The 20,987-nt window shown below is 47.6% G+C and overlaps 1 protein-coding gene across 1 annotated transcript; it reads right to left on the bottom strand.

The window, feature by feature from the left end:
* Window positions 1–10,743: 10,743 nt before the first annotated feature.
* LOC141258622 (uncharacterized) lies at window positions 10,744–20,737 on the bottom strand. Its single transcript, XM_073673584.1, has 4 exons — window positions 20,631–20,737; window positions 20,300–20,514; window positions 19,080–19,898; window positions 10,744–10,865 (listed from the first exon to the last, which is right to left on the bottom strand). Exons 2-4 carry the CDS (start codon window positions 20,493–20,495, stop codon window positions 10,744–10,746), a joined length of 1,137 nt encoding a protein of 378 aa, XP_073529685.1. The 5' UTR covers window positions 20,496–20,514; window positions 20,631–20,737.
* Window positions 20,738–20,987: the final 250 nt, after the last annotated feature.

Raw genomic sequence — 20,987 nt, forward strand, 5'->3', positions numbered from 1 at the left:
GCTCATCAAGAGAATGCCAAGAGTGTGCAAAGCAGTCATCAAACAAAAGGTGGCTACTTTGAAGAACCTAGAATATAAGACATTTTCAGTTGTTTCACACTTTTTTGTTAAGTATATAATTCCACATGTGTTAATTCATAGTTTTGATGCCTTCAGTGTGAATGTACAGTTTTCATAGTCATGAAAATACAGAAAAATCTTTAAATGAGAAGGTGTGTCCAAACTTTTGGTCTGTACTGTACGTGAGAAAGGCGGCCCTGGAAAACTTTGTTCATACTGGGAAAACAAGGTGTACATGGTCTTAAAAGCTGATGACAGCCCAGTGTATGAAATCCGATTGCAAACGGGATACAAGAAAACCAGAATAGTCCATCAGAATTTACTACTACCCTGTGATTATCTCCCACCACAACAAGACTTGCCAGAAGTAGACCGTCATCGTCCGAGATCGACTAAGGGACCACCACAGACTGAAGCTCCGAAGGTGGATAGCGACCTTGAAAGTTCCGATTAAGAAGAACACACCGTTGTATTTCTCGGTCCGGCAAGGTAAGGGATGTACCATCCTCAGGAGAGTGATCTAAGTCCCGAGGCTCTAGAGTTTGTACCAAGGAGTACAGATGAAGTCCAATTCAGATCTGACGATCGAACACCGGTCCCTGAAGAGACCGATCGACACTCAGGAGGAGCGGAATTACCAGACTGTGCGGAAACAGACGACTCAGGAGAAGTACAGGAACTTGCTGAGGCAGTTCCAGGAGCATCTGAGGAAGCATGGGAAATGATTTCGGAAGAAGAAACTCCTGTGACCGAAGAACTCGTGGTATTTGAGGAGCAACCCACCAGGAGGATGTCGACTCGAGAAGTGAGGAAACCCATGATGCTGACGTATAAGACACTTGGTGAACCGACGGGAAACAGGTATCTCTGCCTACGGACCAAGTAAGCCCACTGGAGTGGTATTCACCACCGAGAGGCAGTATGGAAGATATTGCCTACTGGAAAGACTTGTTTTCATGCTTTGATTTTCCTTAAAAGACTTTGTAGAAACAAAGAACTGTTAAAGCCTAGTGAGAGAGAGCTGGTTGAAGACATACGAAATGCTCCAGCTAAACAGATGCTGATTGTTTTAATTGTGTTAATTGTTTATTTCTTACAGGTTTCCTTGAAGAAAAAGGTCTTAAGAATAGGTTGTTATCAATGTTTATGAACGTTATACCAATTTGACAATGCCAATCTGTATATGAAGTTATTCAACTTTCACCACTGTCTCAGAATTGGTCAGATTGACCAATTAAGACAAATGTCGAGGACGGCATTCAAAAAGGAGGGAAGAGTGTGACATGCAGAAATAGTGCTGTTGCTTCAAAAGCATCCAGCAACTATTAGAAGTAACACAAGCATAGGAGACAGGAAGTGTTGTGCTCCAGAAGCATTCAGCAGCTAGAGGGGTTAACATAGTCACAGGAAACAGGGAGTGTTTTAGCAGAGCCCCAGGGGGATTGTAGCTAAGTTCTTTACTGTCTGGCTAGAGCTGAAGAGAAAGGTGGTATGATCTGCATCTCACAGAAGGCTAGGGAACAGAATTCAGGTCAGGAGGGAAGCTAAACACAGGTCAGATAGACTCCTTGAGCTAAGAGTGCGGAGTATTATCTGGCAGAAAGATAAGGACTGGAAAGAATCCTGTCATAGGGATCATCTCCCTCATCAAACCCTCCCCCCTTCCATCTCCATGCAGGATAAAGAATGCTCTGTACTATTGAGTCCTTGTGAAGGAAAAACTTGTGGTTGTGAATGCATTAAAACTGTGCTGTACTGTGCCACTGGATAGACTGTACTACTGTGCTGCGAAGGAGACTGTACTGTTGTTACTGGAGCCTGTTGCTCAAAGAGACACTTAAATTGCACTGGCTGTGCCTCATTAAATGTTACTGTTATACCGTTTCTGAAGACTCTTGTCAAATGTGTCTGGTCAGCATTTGAATCTATCCTGTGCCTGAGATAAGCTGCAGTCTATGGTCGCCCTGAGTAACGGTTCCCCCAGGATTCCAACGAATTCATGTAACCGGTCTCGCCCCTATCAGAACTTAGGCGGCGTACGTGTAACAATAGTCCTTCAGCAGTGGCGAAGCTTGAAGATTGTGGGCCCCAATGCAAAATCTCCAATGGGGCCCTCAATTAACACAAGTCTTTAATAGTAATAGCCTTTTCATATGGGGCAAAGTGACTTAGGGCCCCTCTAGTCTCGCGGGCCCAATTGCAACCCCTGCACCTCTTATTGTTATGCCACTGTCCTTCAGTATTCTAGTCCTATAAAACCTCTCAAGGTGCTACCTATGTCTCAAACTATTGCCATGATATCACTGTCCATAGGATGAAATTGCTTGAAAATCTTGTCAAAGTTGCTATAATCAAGTTTTTTTTTTCCGTATATCAGAATTTTATTGAAAGAATGTTCAACAATCAGTGAATTATGAAATTTTAAAGTATTGTGACAATTCAGAGATTTACAATCATATAGACTTGATAAATTGTAACGGGTCCGGGTGGTGGAACCTCTGTGCCGCGGTGCAAGGAGGGACCCAGAGGGGCGTAACTAGGTATCAACCCGAACCGACCCTTGTCGGACGGCGGCTAACGACTCCGTGACCAGGGAGGATCCGAGCAGAGGGACCAGGTGCTACTCTGGGGCCGACCTTGTAGAGAGCAGGTGGCTCCCACAGGTCAGTTGGCTGGGACTGACCGGTATGACGGATGGACACAGCAAGCAGGCAGAAGTCTCTGAGTTAGCAGACAGGTGGTCACGGCACGTCACGGCAGAGCAGGCTGAAGTCTCTGGGTTAGCAGACGGGTGGTCACAGCAAGTGACAGCAGGAGCCTCCTGGTAGGCTAGTAGGTAACGGGCAGGTAACAGGCGAGTGCTCCCAGGTGAGCAGGCTAGCAGGCACGGCAGGTAGCCGGCAGGTAACTGGCAGGTGCTTCCTGGTAGGCAGGCGGGCTTGCCCATAGACAGACTGGCGGGTAGTGCGGAAGGCAGACTGTCGGGCTGGAGAGTAGTCAGGCTGGCGGACTGGAACAGAAGTCAGGCTGGCAACGGGACCTGAGGGCTGAAGCAGAGGTAATATACGGTGCAACAACTTTGCTCGGGCACCTCCATTTTGGAGGAGGTGCTTTATATATGGGAGGTCCTCTGGCAATTGGTCGGGGACTCCTTAGGACGGCGCGCGCGGTCCCTTTAAGAGAGGGGGAGCGCGCGCGCACCCTAAGCACAGTACCCGGGAAGGAGCGCGCACCGGCAGCAGCGAGGAAGGGAGCGCTGGAGGACGCCGCGCCAGGAGCGGGAAGGTGAGAGGGACGGCGTCTCTGCCTAGCAGTGGGCAGAGACGCCGATGCTGCAGTACCCCCCTTTTAGGCCCCCCTTTTTTAGGCCAGAGAGAAATTTCTCAAGGAGAAGCGGGGCGTTGATGTTCTCCCTGGGTTCCCACGTTCTTTCCTCAGGACCAAACCCCTTCCAATCCACCAGAAAAAAAGTTTCCCCCCTTACCCTCTTGGTGGCCAGAATACTCTCTACCTCAAAGACGTCCTCAGCAGAAACCAGAGCAGGAGGAATACCTGGATTGTTGGAAAAAGTGTTAAGGACAACGGGTTTGAGGAGAGATACGTGGAAGGAGTTGGGAATGCGTAGGGTGGCCGGGAGTTTTAATTTGTAGGCTACTGGATTAATTTGCCTGAGGACTTCGAAAGGACCGATGAATCGAGGACCCAACTTGTAGGAGGGTACTTTGAGTCGCACATGTTCGGAGGAGAGCCAGACCTTGTCTCCTGGACGAAATTGAGGCGGATCCAGACGTCTCTTATCAGCATATCTCTTCATCCGCTCGGAAGACTGAAGAAGAGCGGACCTAGTACTCTCCCAAATGGTAGAAAATTCGCTGACAAGAGACTCCGCAGCAGGGTTGTCCTCAGAAGCGGAGACGGGAACCGGAATCCGGGGATGTTGGCCACAAACTATAAAGAACGGGGACTTGGAAGAGGATTCGCTCTCATGGTTATTATAAGAGAACTCGGCCCATGGTAGGAGGTCCACCCAATCGGAATGGTGGGCATTAACGAAGTGCCGGAGGAAGCTGGTAAGGATCTGATTGATCCGCTCCACTTGGCCATTGGACTGTGGGTGGTAAGTGGAGGAGAAATCCAGGGTGACGTCTAGCAGCTTACATGTGGCTCTCCAGAAGCGTGAGGTGAACTGAACCCCTCGATCCGACACGATGTGGAGGGGTAGGCCATGGAGATGGAAAATGTGGCGGATAAAGTCCTTAGCCAGCTCGGGTGCAGATGGGAGACCAGGCAGGGAAATGAAGTGGACCATTTTAGAAAAGCGGTCAGCGACCACCCAAATGACTGTACACCCGGCAGAAACAGGAAGGTCGGTGATAAAGTCCATAGCAATGTGCTGCCATGGAGCAGCGGGTACGGGAAGGGGCAGGAGATGACCGGCTGGTAGATGTCTGGGAACTTTGTTGCGGGCACAACGTGAACAGGCCGTGACGAAGTCTACAACATCCTTACGCAGGGTAGGCCACCAGTAATGCCGGGTAATGAGCATGAAGGTCTTCTTTTGGCCAGCATGGCCAGCTAGTTTAGAAGAATGACCCCAGCGAAGAACCTTCACACGATCTGGTACTGCTACAAACGTCTTACCGGGTGGAAGACGAGTCAGATCCAAGGGGGCCACATTCATCACCTTGGAGGGGTCGATGATGTGCATAGGCTCCTCCTCTTGATCGGAGGACAGGAAGGATCGGGACAAGGCATCAGCTTTGACATTCTTGTCCGCCGGCCGGCGGAAATGTAAGATGAAGTCGAAGCGGGCAAAGCACAAAGACCACCGGGCCTGACGCGGATTAAGTCTCTGGGCATTTTGGAGATATGCCAGATTTTTGTGATCCGTGTAGATGATCACCGGGTATAGAGCCCCTTCAAGCAGATAGCGCCACTCCTCCAGAGCCAATTTGACGGCTAGCAATTCACGGTCTCCTATGGAGTAGTTGCGCTCAGACGAGGAGAAGATTTTGAAGAAGAAGCCGCAGGTTACCATTCTCCCGGTAGAAGATTTTTGGGTGAGTACCGCTCCGGCTCCGGAGGAGGAGGAGGCATCAACCTCCAGATAGAATTGTTTATTGTAGTCCGGACGGTGCAGGACTGGGGCAGAGGCGAAGGCTTTCTTTAAGGAAAGAAAGGCCTCCTCAGCTTCGGGCGACCATACCTTGGGATTTGCCCCCTTACGGGTGAGCGCAGATATGGGAGTAGTCCGGGATGAGAAGTGTGGGATGAAGAGACGATAGTAATTGGCGAAGCCCAGGAATCGCTGTATCGCCTTCAACCCCTCCGGACGGAGCCACCTTAGGACAGCAGAGAGCTTCTCGGGATCCATTCGCAAGCCTGTCTGGGAGATAACATAGCCCAAGAATGGAAGGGAGGTCTGGTCGAAGAGGCACTTCTCGTACTTGGCATAGAGGTGGTTCTGCCTGAGCCTAAGCAGGACCTGATGAACATCCCTCCGGTGTGTGGGGAGATCCGGAGAGAAGACCAAGATATCGTCTAGGTATACCACCACGCTGGAGTACAGGAGGTCACAAAAGATGTCGTTGACCAGTTCTTGAAAGACGACGGGAGCATTGCAGAGGCCGAAGGGCATCACACGGTACTCACAGTGACCGTCCCGGGTATTGAATGCTGTCTTCCACTCGTCTCCTTGACGGATACGGCCCAGGTTATATGCTCCCCGTAGATCCAGCTTGGAGAAGATCCTGGCGCCTTTGAGGCTATCAAACAATTTGGAGATGAGCGGCAGGGGGTATTTGTTTTTTACCGTGATTTGATTGAGTCCTCTATAGTCAATACAGGGACGTAGCGAGCCGTCTTTCTTTTTTACAAAGAAGAATCCGGCTCCAGCCGGGGAGGTAGACTTCCGGATGAATCCCCTAGCCAGATTCTCCTCTATGTACTCTGACATGGCCCGGGTTTCAGCCGCAGACAACGGATAAATACGCCCATGGGGTGGAGTGGCGCCAGGTACAAAGTTGATCGGGAAATCATATGGCCTATGAGGTGGTAATGTCTCTGCCTCCTTTTTACCGAAGATGTCTGCATAGGGCCAGTAAGGAGCCGGAAGACCGGGTAAATTAGCTGGAGCGGGCAGTGGATGAACCGGGCGAACCGGAACCAGGCAGGTCCTATGGCAGTCCGGACCCCACCGGAGTACTTCACCGGATTGCCAGTTCAACACGGGTTCATGCGTCTGGAGCCAAGGTAGGCCTAGCAATAGGGAGTGAGAGAGTCCGGGTAGCACATGGAAGAAGATCTTTTCAGAGTGCAGCATTACTACCTGCAGGGTTATGGGTTCCGTGACGAGCAGGATGGTCACCGGTAGGAGTCTTCCATCCACGGAGGCGACAGACAATGGTTCAGCCAGAGATTTGGTGGGAATGCGGTATTTCTCTACTAGGGACTGGGAAATGAGATTTCCAGCAGCTCCAGAATCTAGCTGAGCAAGTTCAAAGTGACGGTTCTCTCCCCAGGAGATAGAGACAGACAGAGTCAGGGATGGAGAGGACTTACTTTTGTCTAGGACGTCCTTTCCGAGCGGTCCTAGACACCGGAGTTTCCCGGTTTCTCCGGGCAGGAACGAATCAGGTGCTCCTTACTGCCACAATAAAAACAGCTCCCCTCGGCTCGGCGTGACTCTTGGCGAGATTTGACCATCTTGGTTTGGTCGATCTGCATGGGCTCGGGTGAGTGCGCCCGGGAAGTGACAGATGAAGAGACAGGTCTCTGGAAAGTAGGAGCAAGGCGGGGAAACCTCCTCTCACGGGTGTTCTCTTTGGTTCGTTCCTGGAACCGGATGTCAATCCGGGTAGCTAGTGTCACCAAGTCATCCAGGGTGGTTGGAATGTCCCGACCGGCAAGTTCGTCTTTAATCCGACCGGAAAGGCCCTCCCAGAAGACGGACACCAGGGCCTCATTATCCCAGGCAAGCTCAGAAGCGAGGGTACGGAACCGTATGGCATATTGGCCTACGGTGAGACTCCCTTGGAGGAGACGTAGCAGAGAGGAGGCTGATGAGGTCTTTCGTCCCAGTTCATCGAAGACTTTCCGGAAAGCAGTGAGGAAAGCTGACAAGTTGGATACCAGGGGATCCCCTCTCTCCCACAGGGGATTTAGCCAACCCAGTGCTTCCCCAGTGAGATGGGACATGATGAAGGCCACTTTGGCCCGGTCGGAGGAAAAATGATGTGCCAAGAGTTCAAAGTGCAGGGTGCACTGGTTAATGAAGCCTCGAGCCAAGGCAGGGTCTCCACCAAACCGAGGCGGTGCAGAAAGCCGGGGACCTGGACCGGGTACCATGGCATTGATGGGCAGCGGCGCTGCCGGGGCGTGAGTCATGCGACTGGAGGCAGGTCCTGATGGAGCAGTCAGTGTGTCCAGGCGGGAGTTGACATTACGCAGGTGGTTCAGGATGGATTCCTGTTGGGATCTCTGACGGGAGACTTCGAGGAATAGGTCAGAGAGCGAGGGAGCTTGGGTGCCACCGGGTTCCATGGCCCGAGCAAACTGTAACGGGTCCGGGTGGTAGAACCTCTGTGCCGCGGTGCAAGGAGGGACCCAGAGGGGCGTAACTAGGTATCAACCTGAACCGACCCTGGTCGGACGGCGGCTAACGACTCCGTGACCAGGGAGGATCCGAGCAGAGGGACCAGGTGCTACTCTGGGGACGACCTTGTAGAGAGCAGGTGGCTCGCACGGGTCAGTTGGCTGGGACTGACCGGTATGACGGATGGACACAGTAAGCAGGCAGAAGTCTCTGAGTTAGCAGACAGGTGGTCACGGCACGTGACGGCAGAGCAGGCTGAAGTCTCTGGGTTAGCAGACGGGTGGTCACGGCAAGTGACAGCAGGAGCCTCCTGGTAGGCTAGCAGGTAACGGGCAGGTAACAGGCGAGTGCTCCCAGGTGAGCAGGCTAGCAGGCACGGCAGGTAGCAGGCAGGTAACTGGCAGGTGCTTCCTGGTAGGCAGGTGGGCTTGCCCATAGACAGACTGGCGGGTAGTGCGGAAGGCAGACTGTCGGGCTGGAAAGTAGTCAGGCTGGCGGACTGGAACAGAAGTCAGGCTGGCAACGGGACCTGAGGGCTGAAGCAGAGGTAATATACGGTGCAACAACTTTGCTCGGGCACCTCCATTTTGGAGGAGGTGCTTTATATATGGGAGGTCCTCCGGCAATTGGTCGGGGACTCCTTAGGACGGCGCGCGCGGTCCCTTTAAGAGAGGGGGAGCGCGCGTGCGCGCGCCCTAAGCACAGTGCCCGGGAAGGAGCGCGCGCCGGCAGCAGAGAGGAGGGGAGCGCTGGAGGACGCCGCGCCAGGAGCGGGAAGGTGAGAGGGACGGCGTCTCTGCAGTGGGCAGAGACGCTGATGCTACATAAATGATATAGGTCACTTCTGATCAATGACGATTAAAGATACAAAATTGTAATTCAGTATAATCAGTATTACAAGTATATGAACAGTAATGTAATATAATGCACAATCATGATAAAGAAGAAAGAATTAGTTGGAAAGAAGGGTTATAGGTAGAGTAGTATGAGAAAGGAATAAGGTATGGAGGGGAAGGAAGGAAGGGTAAGATCTCTCCTCCGGACAAGCCCAGAACTTGTGATTTTGTGTATGAAATAGACTATTCGATTGAGTGCTATCACCAATTTATGAGCTTTAATACATCTCATATAAGGCGCAGAGTATTATTTATTTCAAAATGTGAATTAGTGTTCATTACAGCCAAGTGTTCAAATCTATAGTTTCCCTAAAAGCAATCCACAGGGCCCATGTACTATAAATCTTATCTGAGTTTCCAACAGTTTAACCTATCAATGACTCCATTCTATGTATGTTATTGAGTTCAGACATAAATTCAGAGCGTGGTGGAGTTCTTTCTTGTTTCCAATATCGTGGGATCAGGTTCCTAGCAGCTGTGAGGAAGTGTCTGAGCAATCCCTTCTTAAATCTAGATATTCACATGTCACTTAACGATAATAAGGCCAACTCCATTGAGGGTTGAATCTTATGTATAGATAGTTTGTTGTATAGTTCGAATATTGCCAACCATAGATTCTTGACAGGTGGACAAGCCCATCAAATATGTGTGCATGTACCTCTGTCTTCAAGACACCTCCAGCATGTGTCTGGGGTTGTGGGATATATAGAGTGGATGGTTGAAGGGCATCTGTACCACCTTGATAGAACCTTATAACTTCTCTCCTGTGATACTGAGCTTAGCGACCACCTAAACGTGAACAAGAGGATTCTAGAACGATCCTCAGGCGATAAAGGTCTTCCGAGGTCACTTTCCTATTTTGGAAAGAACAGGGGAAATTTTTTTAAATCTGTTTGACCCTCTTGATATAATTTGTATAGCAAGGAGACAGTGTGATCCATAGGGCTCCTTGACAGGCACAATGTTTCGAATGGAGTAAGTGGTCTAAAGATGTTTGTTTACTTATTGAGTTGATATAGCTTTTCAACTGTTCATAGGAGAACCATGAACCTGTAGGAGGCTCTTCGCCAAGGTAAATGTCTTGCAAAGTTCTTATTCCGAGTTGATTTATATAATCATATAGAATAGGGCGTGAGTCTCTACATTTGTTTAAGAAAATGATCTTACTGTTGCCTGCTGGAAATGCTGAATTGTCATAAACCGGTGTTAATGGTCCAGGTGTAGACGATATATGAAGAGATCTATTGCCCTGTCTGAGGAAGAGGATGAGGTTCTTGGTAAGGAAGGGGGAGGGAGCTCCCGCTCTCATCTTAATCAAGTTTTTTTTAATTGCTCCCTAAAATTTTTCTTCAATGAATAATACGAAATAAGTGGCTGGAAAATCTCATGTAAAGGTTTTGATAGAAAAAGAAATCTAGATGAAGCCCTAGTCTGCCACCCCTGTGGCAGAGAAGCAGTTAAAGCCCAGACTTGAGTCTTTGTGAAGGAAACATTTGCAGATAGGCGCCAAGTAATGGTATTGTGCAGGCAGAGCAGCGTTAGTGCTGGTGCAGGGCTTTTTAGATGGAGCATTAGACAAATTAAAGAGTGTTTGAACGACAGTTCTAAATTTATAATGGCAATCAATGTTGCGCCGGCCAACCAGTCCCTGCCGGAGCATTGTGCTGCATTCTGTTACTGCTCTGCAGGTTTCCTGAGCGGAGCCTGGTAACTGCTGCTCTGCATACAGCATGTGATGTGCACACAGCCGCCCGACCCAATTAGGCGGCTCCGCTTGCATTGTGCACTGTGATTTCAGACAATAACTGCAAGGTCAGTCTGGACAAAAAAAAAAAAGTATGGCCGTCCAATGACTCAGTCCTACTGCAAACCTGACGGAGGAGAATTCCATTGTCAGATACTACAATATGTTTATACAGACAATCTGATTGTTAAAATGTTCTACTGCCAATTACTGAGAAATAAGAACAAACTGCAAAAATTCTGTGTTTTACTGGATTATTGCCACAAACTGGGATTAGATTAAGAGTCAAACCAAATATGACCTCTACTTTTTACTTAGGAGTCAGGAAATTAAGTTAAACTTTTTGCATTATTTCCAGTCCTGTTATCAGTCCCAGCCTATTGTTCTGCATCCTATAGTCTATCAACTGGTTTTCCTGTTCGGATAGATGATCGCACAGAAATTTGTGTTCACCCATTTGGAGAACTATTCAAGTTTTTGAAGACATTTTTTATGCTCTTAAAGGGAACCTGACAGCCGATAAATGAATCAGAGTCCAGCTCCATCATTTCAGCCATTTCACTCTGAATTACTGCGGGGGTAAAGCAAAAACATAATTTAATTACTGTCCTGGGACCTTAGGGCTTGGGTGACTTGTCCAAGCTTCTTCTCCATGCCCACTCCCCATGAGTGACAGGTCTCTTCCTATGTAAAGTGACTGAGGGAGGTAGAGCTACTGCTTTAAGACGCCCTGGCACTTTACAGGAAAATCGTGTCCTAGTCCCAGTGTGCTGTCTCGTGTAGGGGGCATTACACTCACTTGCAGGCCGCATGCCTCCTCTGTCTTCAATTCTCCATATTCAGTAACAGCCGCACGCAACTCAGGGGACACCCGGTTCGTTTCTACACATGAAAGTTTACTGGACAGTTTAAGTACATCAGATAGTATCACGCAGTTTTGGGCACAGCACTCTCCGGTTCTTGTTCCAGTAATACAGCGCATTTCCTGCTTTACTTTCCGTTCTTCCTGAACTATCCCTACATCCACTGATCCTGTCAGCCCCAGGGATTTCCGGTTCAGTTCCGCAGTGTATCCAAGATCCATTACCTTTCCCTCATGTGGTTCCACGTCCATCTTCCTCTGTACGGAAGGAGTTAGGATGCTCTCCATAGCACCTGTATCGAACCGTAGGCTCTGGACATTGCAGAAATGTCTGTAGGGAGTCTTGTAAGGTTTCATAGAGCCCAGAACACTTTGTACTCGCTTCTGCTATCAGCCCACTGCACCTTGAACTTCACCTTGTCACTTAACAAATTAACTCTTCTTTAGAAACAGGAAGCAGTCTACTTTTTACTGGTCCTAACCCCTTCCAGTGTGGGCTAGACCAAACACTTAACTGTCTCTTATCCTAATGTCCTAACTTACCTACAGTCACTATCTATGTTTATCCTAAGCACTAAACTATGTCTTATCCTATGCTTACCCTATACTGGAGCTGGAGTGTGCCTTACTCACGAACTAGGCATTACCTTTACAGTATCTACACAGCAGCACCATTACCTAAAACACTATGCATTATTACACATTACATTCCTAAAACCGCATGACATAGTCCTCACTTGACATATCACAATGCATGCACAAAAACGCATGACACTATTCCCTTAACGTGATTGTTGTCTTCAGGGGCAGGAACACAACTTTACAGTCCACACCCTTACACCTATACACACATAAGAACAGAACTGTCAGTCTAGAGGAGCAGGGTGGGGAGTAGACACTGAGGATCGGCCTCCTGGACTAGTCACCCAACATCATGGTCTTCAGACGGCTTTTAAATGTATGTTTTCTCTGAAACGCTGCAAAGTTTGAGAGTAGAACATAGAAGAAATGATGGAGCTAGTGTCTGATTCATGCTGGTTTTCGCAGCATGAATCAGCTGTCAGGTTCCCTTTAAGAGGGACCGCCATAATGAATAAATGGGGTTTGAAAAATCCTAAAGTTGCCTTAGAGGGAGCTAAACTAAACTGCCATAGAGCACCAGGGATGTACTCGTTAACCATATTACTGTACATTATTACTACTTTGGTACTCTGCTGTCAGTATTGTGGCTAGCTGGCATCCAGCTGGCACTATTTATAGAGGGCACCTTGCTGGATATGATGGTGCTATTAATGAAAGTATTTGATGGCAGGAGGCAGGTGGTGTACTTACTTTGAAAATCCATGTCAGGATGGCAGTATAATCAATCATTTTTGAAACTTTTAACTTTGAGTTTGTCCCCTAGCTTAATTGACAGCTGCTCAGTTTGCCTCCTCTCTGCTGATGAATCTCTGACCACCCTGTCTTATTGGAATCCCATCAGTGTGCCTCTTTCCTGCTGTTGAATCTCTGCCCACCCAGTCTTATTGACTGTCCCTCAGTGTGCCTCCTCCCTGCTGATGAATCTCTGTCCACGCAGTCTTATTGACATATATTCTGTGTGACTCCTCTTTATTGTCGAATCTCTGCCCACCTAGTCTGATTGACAGCTCCTCAGTGTGCCTCCTCCCTGCTGTTGAATCTCTGCCCATTCAGTCTTATTGACAGCCCTTGAGTGTGCCTCCTCCCTGCTGTTGAATCTCTGTCCACCCAGTCTTATTGGCTGTCCCTCAGTGTGCCTCCTCCGTGCTGTTGAATCTCTGCCCATTCAGTCTTATTGACAGCCCCTGAGTGTGCCTCCTCCCTGCTGTTGAATCTCTGTCCACCCAGTCTTATTGGCATCCCGTCAGTGTGCCTCTTTCCTGCTATTGAATCTCTACCTACCCAGTCTTATTGACTGTCCCTCAGTGTGCCTCATCCCTGTTGATGAATCTCTGTCTACCCAGTCTCATTGACTGCTATTCAGTGTGGCTCCTCTCTATTGTTGAATCTCTGCCCACCTAGTCTGATTGACAGCTCCTCAGTGTGCCTCCTCCCTGCTGTTGAATCTCTGCCCATTCAGTCTTATTGACAGCCCCTCAGTGTGCATCCTCCCTGCCGTTGAATCTCTGCCCATTCAGTCCTATTGACAGCCCCGAGTGTGCCTCCTCCCTGCTGTTGAATCTCTGCCCATTCAGTCTTATTGACATTCCCTCAGTGTGCATCCTCCCTGCTGCTGAATCTCTGCCCACCCAGTCTTATTGACTGTCCCTCAGTGTGCCTCCTCCCTGTTGTTGAATATGTGCCCACTTAGTCTGATTGACAGCTCTTCAGTGTGCCTCCTCCCTGCTGTTGATTCTTCACCAATCTAGTCTGATTGACAGCTCCTAAGTCTACCTTCTCCCTGCTGAGATCTCACACTGCTCAGTACCAGCTGCAGCTGTCAATCAGGCTTGGTGGGTGGTGATTTGAGATCTTTAACTCATAAAATGCTCATCTTAGTATCAAGACTATACAGCCGTTTTAAAATAGATTTTTTTAAAGTCAGAACACCAATCTCCTCAGGTCTAAGAGATCTGTTTAATAATTTATGCATATTGTATTATAAATTCTGAAAACAGATCCTCTTTAAGTTTGGATGACATTTCAGTCTCTTCGAACTGCTGCATTTTATGGCCAAATTATGTGACCTACCCATCCTAATTATTGGGTTTAGGTGGTTTAACCACACATCGGTGAGCAAAGTCAAGAACATAGCAAGACAATCTAATTAGCATTGGAGGCATGACGCAGCATTTCAAATGCTTTGCCACGCCTACAATGTACTCCCAGGCTCATTTACATATGACTTTAAATCTCAATTTCTCAGCCCTGAAACATCGGATTTTTGCAAGGCAGGTATCGTTTTTATTGTTGTGCGAGAACCCTTACGGCCGTACTATTAGTTTCAGTAGTAAAATGATCTTGACTAATCCTCTTTAGTAAAAACCTTGTCTTTTCATGGAGAATGCTGATCACAATAAGCAGGGTATGTGGGGGGGTGTCTCCTCGCCTATTAGGGCTTGTTTGTAAATCACTTAGAAGATAATTTATTAAGTTTGCCTATTTTGTCAATTTTCAGACATTTTTTTTTCTCAGTATCTGGTGCCATGGTGACTCAGCTCGTCCTGGTGCGGATCTGCTCTAATCATCAAAATTAAATCCTGCATCTTTTCCAGCCATTTAAATGCAGGTTGCCTTGGCAACAGCACCTTTTATTGTACCGTTATCAGGATCACTGGCATTACAGTGGCTGCGCAGTGGTGTCCTATTATCTGTCGGCAAGAAGCAATCATATGGAAATATATCATTCCCCCGGTGTATGGGAGAAATGAGCGATGCAAGGGACTGGTCCACGGAGAGATCATCATGTCGACTCTGCATGTATCTGACTAGGATTACAGCAGCCGATGAGGTACAGCAGAAACACGATACACGTAGATCATCGGACATTATATAACAATGCAGAAAATACTACAAATAAATGTAACATCTCCAGAGATCCTACACGGGGGCCATATGGCCTGTGCTGTGAGCACTTGGGGTCTTATTTTTTTTTTTTTTTTCAAGTAACACTGCCATCTGCTGGTGATTATTGTGTATTATTTTATGGTTTTCGTTTTTTTTCCCCACCTTCTGAAGCAAAAGATTAGTTTTAGAGAAAGTAGGGCACTGAGAAAAAGGCAAAGAATCCACGATTTGCTAGCTGCAATTTTGTCATTTCAACGATAATAATGATATGTTCACCCTTTAAATGCTGTTTTTGCACATAGACTATGGTGCGGCCAGGCGTTAGCTATTTTGGGAGACCAGGTCTGGGGATATTTACATACATATGCACTCTATGGTATGTATACATATACTATGGCTATGACTATACAGTGGAAATTAAAGGGATGGTCCTGCCTTAGGGTACAAGTCTGCAGTCACTGTGCGCTGTGAGGATTCTCCGGTGTCGGCGCCGGGAGCAGAGGGCGCATGACCGCAAGTATGTGATTTGCATACATGTGGTGACATGCCGACTAGATGTCTGCAGCCTTGCTCAATGCAAATGTATTAAGTGAGGCCGGACACGTCTAGTCTGAATGTGGCCGGAAGTATTCAAATCACATCCCTGAAGTCACGCGCCCGCTGCTCCCGGCACCGGAGAATTCAACAGCACACAGTGCGAACAATGTGAGAATTCACAAGTCTGCAGTGACATAGAGTGACTGCAGGCTTGTACCCTGAGGCCGGATATTCCCTTTAGGCCGGTTTCACACGTCCGTATATTTCCGGTACTGGAAAAACCGGTGCTGGAGATATCCAGGCACCATGTGTCCTTGTGTGTCACACGTGTGGCAACCATGTGCCGCATCAGGATCACACGGATCGTCGCCTGGGAATCAGCGCTACAGTTAGCGCAGTTCCCAAGCGCTGGGTGCTGAACGCTGCCCTCATCATGGTTCCTTTCCGGCGCTGTGATCAGCACCAGCAGGGACAATTATGAGGGTAGTAGTGTCTGCTCCCGCAGTGTCCACTTGTAATAATAAGAGTAAAATAAAAAATCCATATAATGTCCCTTGCTTTAATCCATGCGACGAATCAGCAGAGGAGCCAGGGAGAATGAGCCACTTCAGCAAGCGGCCCCGGACCTCTGCTAAGCAGGATTGGTGTCCTGTCACTCACTGAGCGCAGCTCCGGGGCCACTCCCTGCAGCGGCTCATTCTCCCCAGCTCCTCTGCTGATCGGTCGCATGGATTACAGCGGGGGACACTTAGGTGAGTATATGGATTTTTTATTTTAGTCTTATTTTTACACATAAACATTGTGGAAGCAGACACTACTACCCTCATCATTGTCCCTGCTGGTGCTGCTAACTGTAGCGCTGATTCCCAGGCGCTGGTACGCAGGGCCGGCGTCAGCACTGAGCAGGCGGGGGGGAGGGGGCTCACTCACCGTCGGGCACCCCGGCGCGCTATGGGACCTGTGGGTGGTGCGATGCCGGTGTCAGCGCCCGCTCCCCCCCCCCCGCTTGCTCAGGGCCCCGGCACAATACTTACCTCTCCCCGTGCCTACGCAGCAGCTCCGGTCTCTTCCGCGGCTGCTGCACTGTGACGTCTCAGGTCAGAGGGCGCGGTGACGTCTCTACACCACGCTCTCTCCTGAGCCGTCACAGGCAGCGCAAAGCGGGAAGACTCCAGCGCGGGTGAAGGGTCCGGAGCAGCGGCAGCAGGTGAGAAGTGAGGTGAGTATTTGATTTTTTTTTATATGCATTGAGGCATGGGGCATTATATGGTGGGGGGGAACAAGTGACATCCTGCATGGGGCATTATATGGGGGCAGGTGAGAAGTGAGGTGAGTATTTGATTTTTTTTTATATGCATTGAGGCATGGGGCATTATATGGTGGGGGGGAACAAGTGACATCCTGCATGGGGCATTATATGGGGGCGAGAGGTGGCATCCTGCATGGCGCATTATATGGGGGGGAGAGGTGACATCCTGCATGGGGCATTATATGGGGGGAGAGGTGACATCCTGCATGGGGCATTATATGGGGGGGGACAAGTGACACCCTGCATGGGGCATTATATAGGGGCGAGAGGTGACATCCTGCATGGGGCATTATATGAGAGGGAGAGGTGACATCCTGCATGGGGCATTATATGGGGGGGGAGAGGTGACATCCTGCATGGGGCATTATATGGGAGGAGAGGTAACATCCTGCATGGGGCATTATATGGGGGCGAGAGGTGACATCCTGCTTGGGGTATTATATGGGGGGGGGAGGTGACATCCTGCATGGGGCATTATATGGGGGGGAGAGGTGACATCCTGCATGGGGCATTATATGGGGGGGAGGTGACATCCTGCATGGGGCATTATATGGGGGGGGAGAGGTGACATCCTGCATGGGGCATTATATGGGGGGGAGAGGTGACATCCTGCATGGGGCATTATAAGGGGGGGAGGTGACATCCTGCATGGGGCATTATGTGGGGGCCAGTATTCTGTATGGAGCGTTATAAGGGGGCCAGTATCCTCTATGGAGCGTAATATGGGGGCCATTATCCTGTATGGAGCATTATATAGGGACCAGTATCCTGTATGGAGCGTTATATGGGGACCAGTATCCTGTATGGAGCGTTATATGGGGGCTAGTATCCTGTATGGTGCATTATATGGGGACCAGTATCCTGTATGGAGCATTTTATGGGGGTCAGTATCCTGTATGGAGCATTATATGGGGTCCATTATACTGTATGGAGGACTATACTGTCCGGTCTGCACTGTGCGCTGTGAGGATTCGCCGGTTTCTGAGCTATTGTGGAATTTACAATAGATATCACTCATGTAATGTAAGAAGTGAAATCTTTGCATTGTACTATATATATATATTTCTCTGCGGTATCATGAATCGTGGTATGTGTTAAAGGGGCCCACTGAGACTCTTTCGCCCAGGGCCCACAAAAACCTGGAACCGGCCCTGCCAGTACGTGTCACACTGATGACACACGAATGTCATCTGTGTGTGTTCAGCGTAAGACACTTTTGCGGACCGTACATCCGGAAAAAAAACGGACATGTCAGAACGTAGAGCACATGGACACACGGTCTGTGGAAACACACTGACGTGCGCAGACCCATAGAATTGAATGGGTCTGCATGTATCAGTGTCTCCGGTACGTGTGGAAATTGTCACCACGAACGTGTGAAAGAGCCTTTAACACTAGGACTACTGGACTCGTGACCCCGCCTAGAACTACTGAAAGGAGTCATTTTGACTCCTTGCTTGTTTTCGTTTATTTTTAGAGTTTCATTTGTGGTTATTTATTAATAATTATATTTTTTGTAATGTATTATTATTGTGAGATCCAACAGTAATGCTTTTGATTGTTTTTTTTCTGCTTTTCTTATTTTTCTACAGAAAATAACAATAATTATAATAGACGTTTTTCAAACATTTTTTTTTATTCAAGTGCACACATATAAACAACTGAAGAACAAAAAGCAGAGAAAATGTAGGTGGAGGAGCATAAAAATGAAAATATGGCGCAGAATTCACCTTCTAAACATTTGGTGTTTCGCATTTTAGGCATTGCCTTTGATTTATGGCAGTACATTGCCCACACAAAGACTTACCACAAGTCTTACAATTTCCGACAGATCTATTTTTCTTGCACTTTTCTTTGATCTGGCAAAATTTTGTTTGAACCATCACTTCTGAGCATGTAGAAACTTGGGACGTGGAACCCTTTTCCCTATCTGTGACATAAGGACCACTCAACTCTCTCACAAGCGTTTGCAAAAATGCCTTGCGTGACATTTTTTGGTGGGTAATCTCCTTGAATATTATCCATGCATTTATACCCGCAAAGTCTAAGGCATTTTCAAATGCATGAACAGGCCATCTCCTTGTGCATGTTCGTGTGGTATATTTTCGTGCCATCTACTCCATATTTTGTTTCATTGTAAAACTTTACCGTTTCTGGAGTTTTTTTAGCGGAATCAGACGCAACAACAACATCTGGATGGACGGAACTCAAAATGACAACATTTTTGTTGGGCTTTCCTTGATATACTGTAAGTGTAAAATTGTCTTCATTTCTAAACACTTTAGTGTTGTACAATTCCTCTTTCATGGATTTTATTTCTTTAGGCACTTCTCGCCTTATCTTGTTCAGTGTTCCCATGATGGTTGTTCCTTTGCTTTTTAGCTGTTTAGCTAATTTTACTGAAGTAAAATAATTATCGGTTGTAACATTGCGACCTTTTTTCAAAAACGGGTCCAATAACTTCATTACCACATGATCAGCTAAACGGTCCTCAGCACGGCGTGTGTCATCTTTGCCTAGATAAGGGAAGCCATTTGCCAGATATTTGCTCCTCTTATCAACAGCTAGCCAATATTTATGGCCATATTTATCTGGTTTGGAAGGCATATACTGCGTGAATGGACACCTAGGTTTGCTTGGGAAAAGTTGCTCATCCACCGTTATGTATGGGCCAGGTTTGTAACACGCAATACAATTTTCAATAAACCTGTCCCACACAGTAGAAAATAGAGCAAACTTGTCCGTTTGCAGTCTCTCCGATCGAGTAGATTTCTCATCAAATCTGAGAAACCTCATAATTTCAACAAAGCGGTCCCTAGACATTGTCGCTTTGCAAAACGGTATTCCCCAGTCATTACACCAAATACTGCTAATCGAGTGACGGTTCGTGCCAGATATTCCACGAGCATAGAATATCGCAATGAATGCATCTAGCTCCTCATCAGATAGAGTAAACTGTAAATTATTGTTCCTGCATGCTTCTGCAAGCGTACAGTTCTTTATATGTGTCAATATATATGAATCAAAAAATAAACGCCATGCGCTCAAAGGACTATCGATAATGATATTTCTTCTGGCGTATCCTGTAGGGCCAGGTGCTTCTCGAAGAATATTTTGGCTGTCACGCCTACCAGGCAAGTGTTCTCCAATTTCAACAGGTTTCCATTGAATACCATCCGCTGAAACTAGTATTCCTTCAGATTCGCCTTCTCTGGTGTTTGTTGTTGCATTACCTTCGCCGCCATCGTTATCTGTTGTTCTTTCATTTCTGGGACGTTTTGCTGATTTTTTCTGTCCACGACCAGGAGGATGGTCACGAGGCAACATAACTGCATGAGCCCGATCCCCAGTTGATGTGCTTGGAATATCTGGAAAAAAGTTGATGAATATTTAGAATTTTTGTTTTGTAAGGGTCCGTGCACACTGGCTGGATTAGCGGCGGAATATCCGACCGGATATTCTCACCACAATCCGGCCCGTACTTGCCCGCTCAGGTACAGAGCGGAGTTTCATACCTGAAGCTCCGCTCCGAACCCCGGGCTGGAGCCGCTGTCTGGGACGGAGCCGTGCTCGCGCGTAAGCAAGCGCTGCTCTGTCCCTGACAGCGGCTCCAGCCCGGGGTTCGGAGCGGAGCTTCAGGCATGAGCGGGCAGGTACGGCCTGTATTGCGGCAAGAATATCCAGATGGCTATTCAGCCAGAATTCTGCTAGTGTGCACAGGCCCTAACTCAGTGTGTGGAAGAACAAATAAATACACATAACTACTTACCTTCTGGATTTGTTCCTTCTGAGTCTTCAGATTCACTTGATATGTTCTGAGGAATGAAATCTTCATCACTGTCAGAATCAAATACATGTTCCTGCAATTCGGATTCCGATTCATCCTCCGGTATGGATTGCAAAGTAGCCAGAATATCCTGAGGCTTTATCAAACGTCTTCTCTCCATATTCCTCACAAATTCCATAATTCTATATAGTTCCCTGCTGAAAAATAGAAATGAAATGAAAACTAAAAGAAATAATAACTGTTCTGCCACCTTCAAAAGTAGGTGGGCTGAATCAGTTGACAGACAGCTAAACTATTTCATAACAATTCATACCTGTATGAGTCTTCAGAGCTCGTATGTCTGCGTCTGTTCTCTTTGTCTCTTCAGCTGAACTGAAAGTAAAGTTACTATCCAGAATACTGTCTCCTGCTAGGACCTTAGAAAAACACCACCCTTCATTAGCATAAGATAAGAGCCTAGAGTAAACAAGCTATTTTGTTCAGCATTACACAGTAATACAAGCAGGTAAAACACAAGGAAAATGTGAAAAGTTGACATGTAAATTGAACTACATCTATATGAACATCAGGGTAAATAAGACAGAGTGAAAAAATTATGCACAAAACTTTATAGCAACATTTAGTGACAAAAGGACCTCAAAATATAGTAGGGAGTCAAAATGACTCCCTT

The sequence above is a fragment of the Phyllobates terribilis genome, unplaced genomic scaffold (genome assembly GCF_046119375.1).
Source record: "Phyllobates terribilis strain yellow unplaced genomic scaffold, ASM4611937v1 Scaffold_3__8_contigs__length_932513732, whole genome shotgun sequence".
NCBI classification, from domain to species: Eukaryota; Metazoa; Chordata; class Amphibia; order Anura; family Dendrobatidae; genus Phyllobates; species Phyllobates terribilis.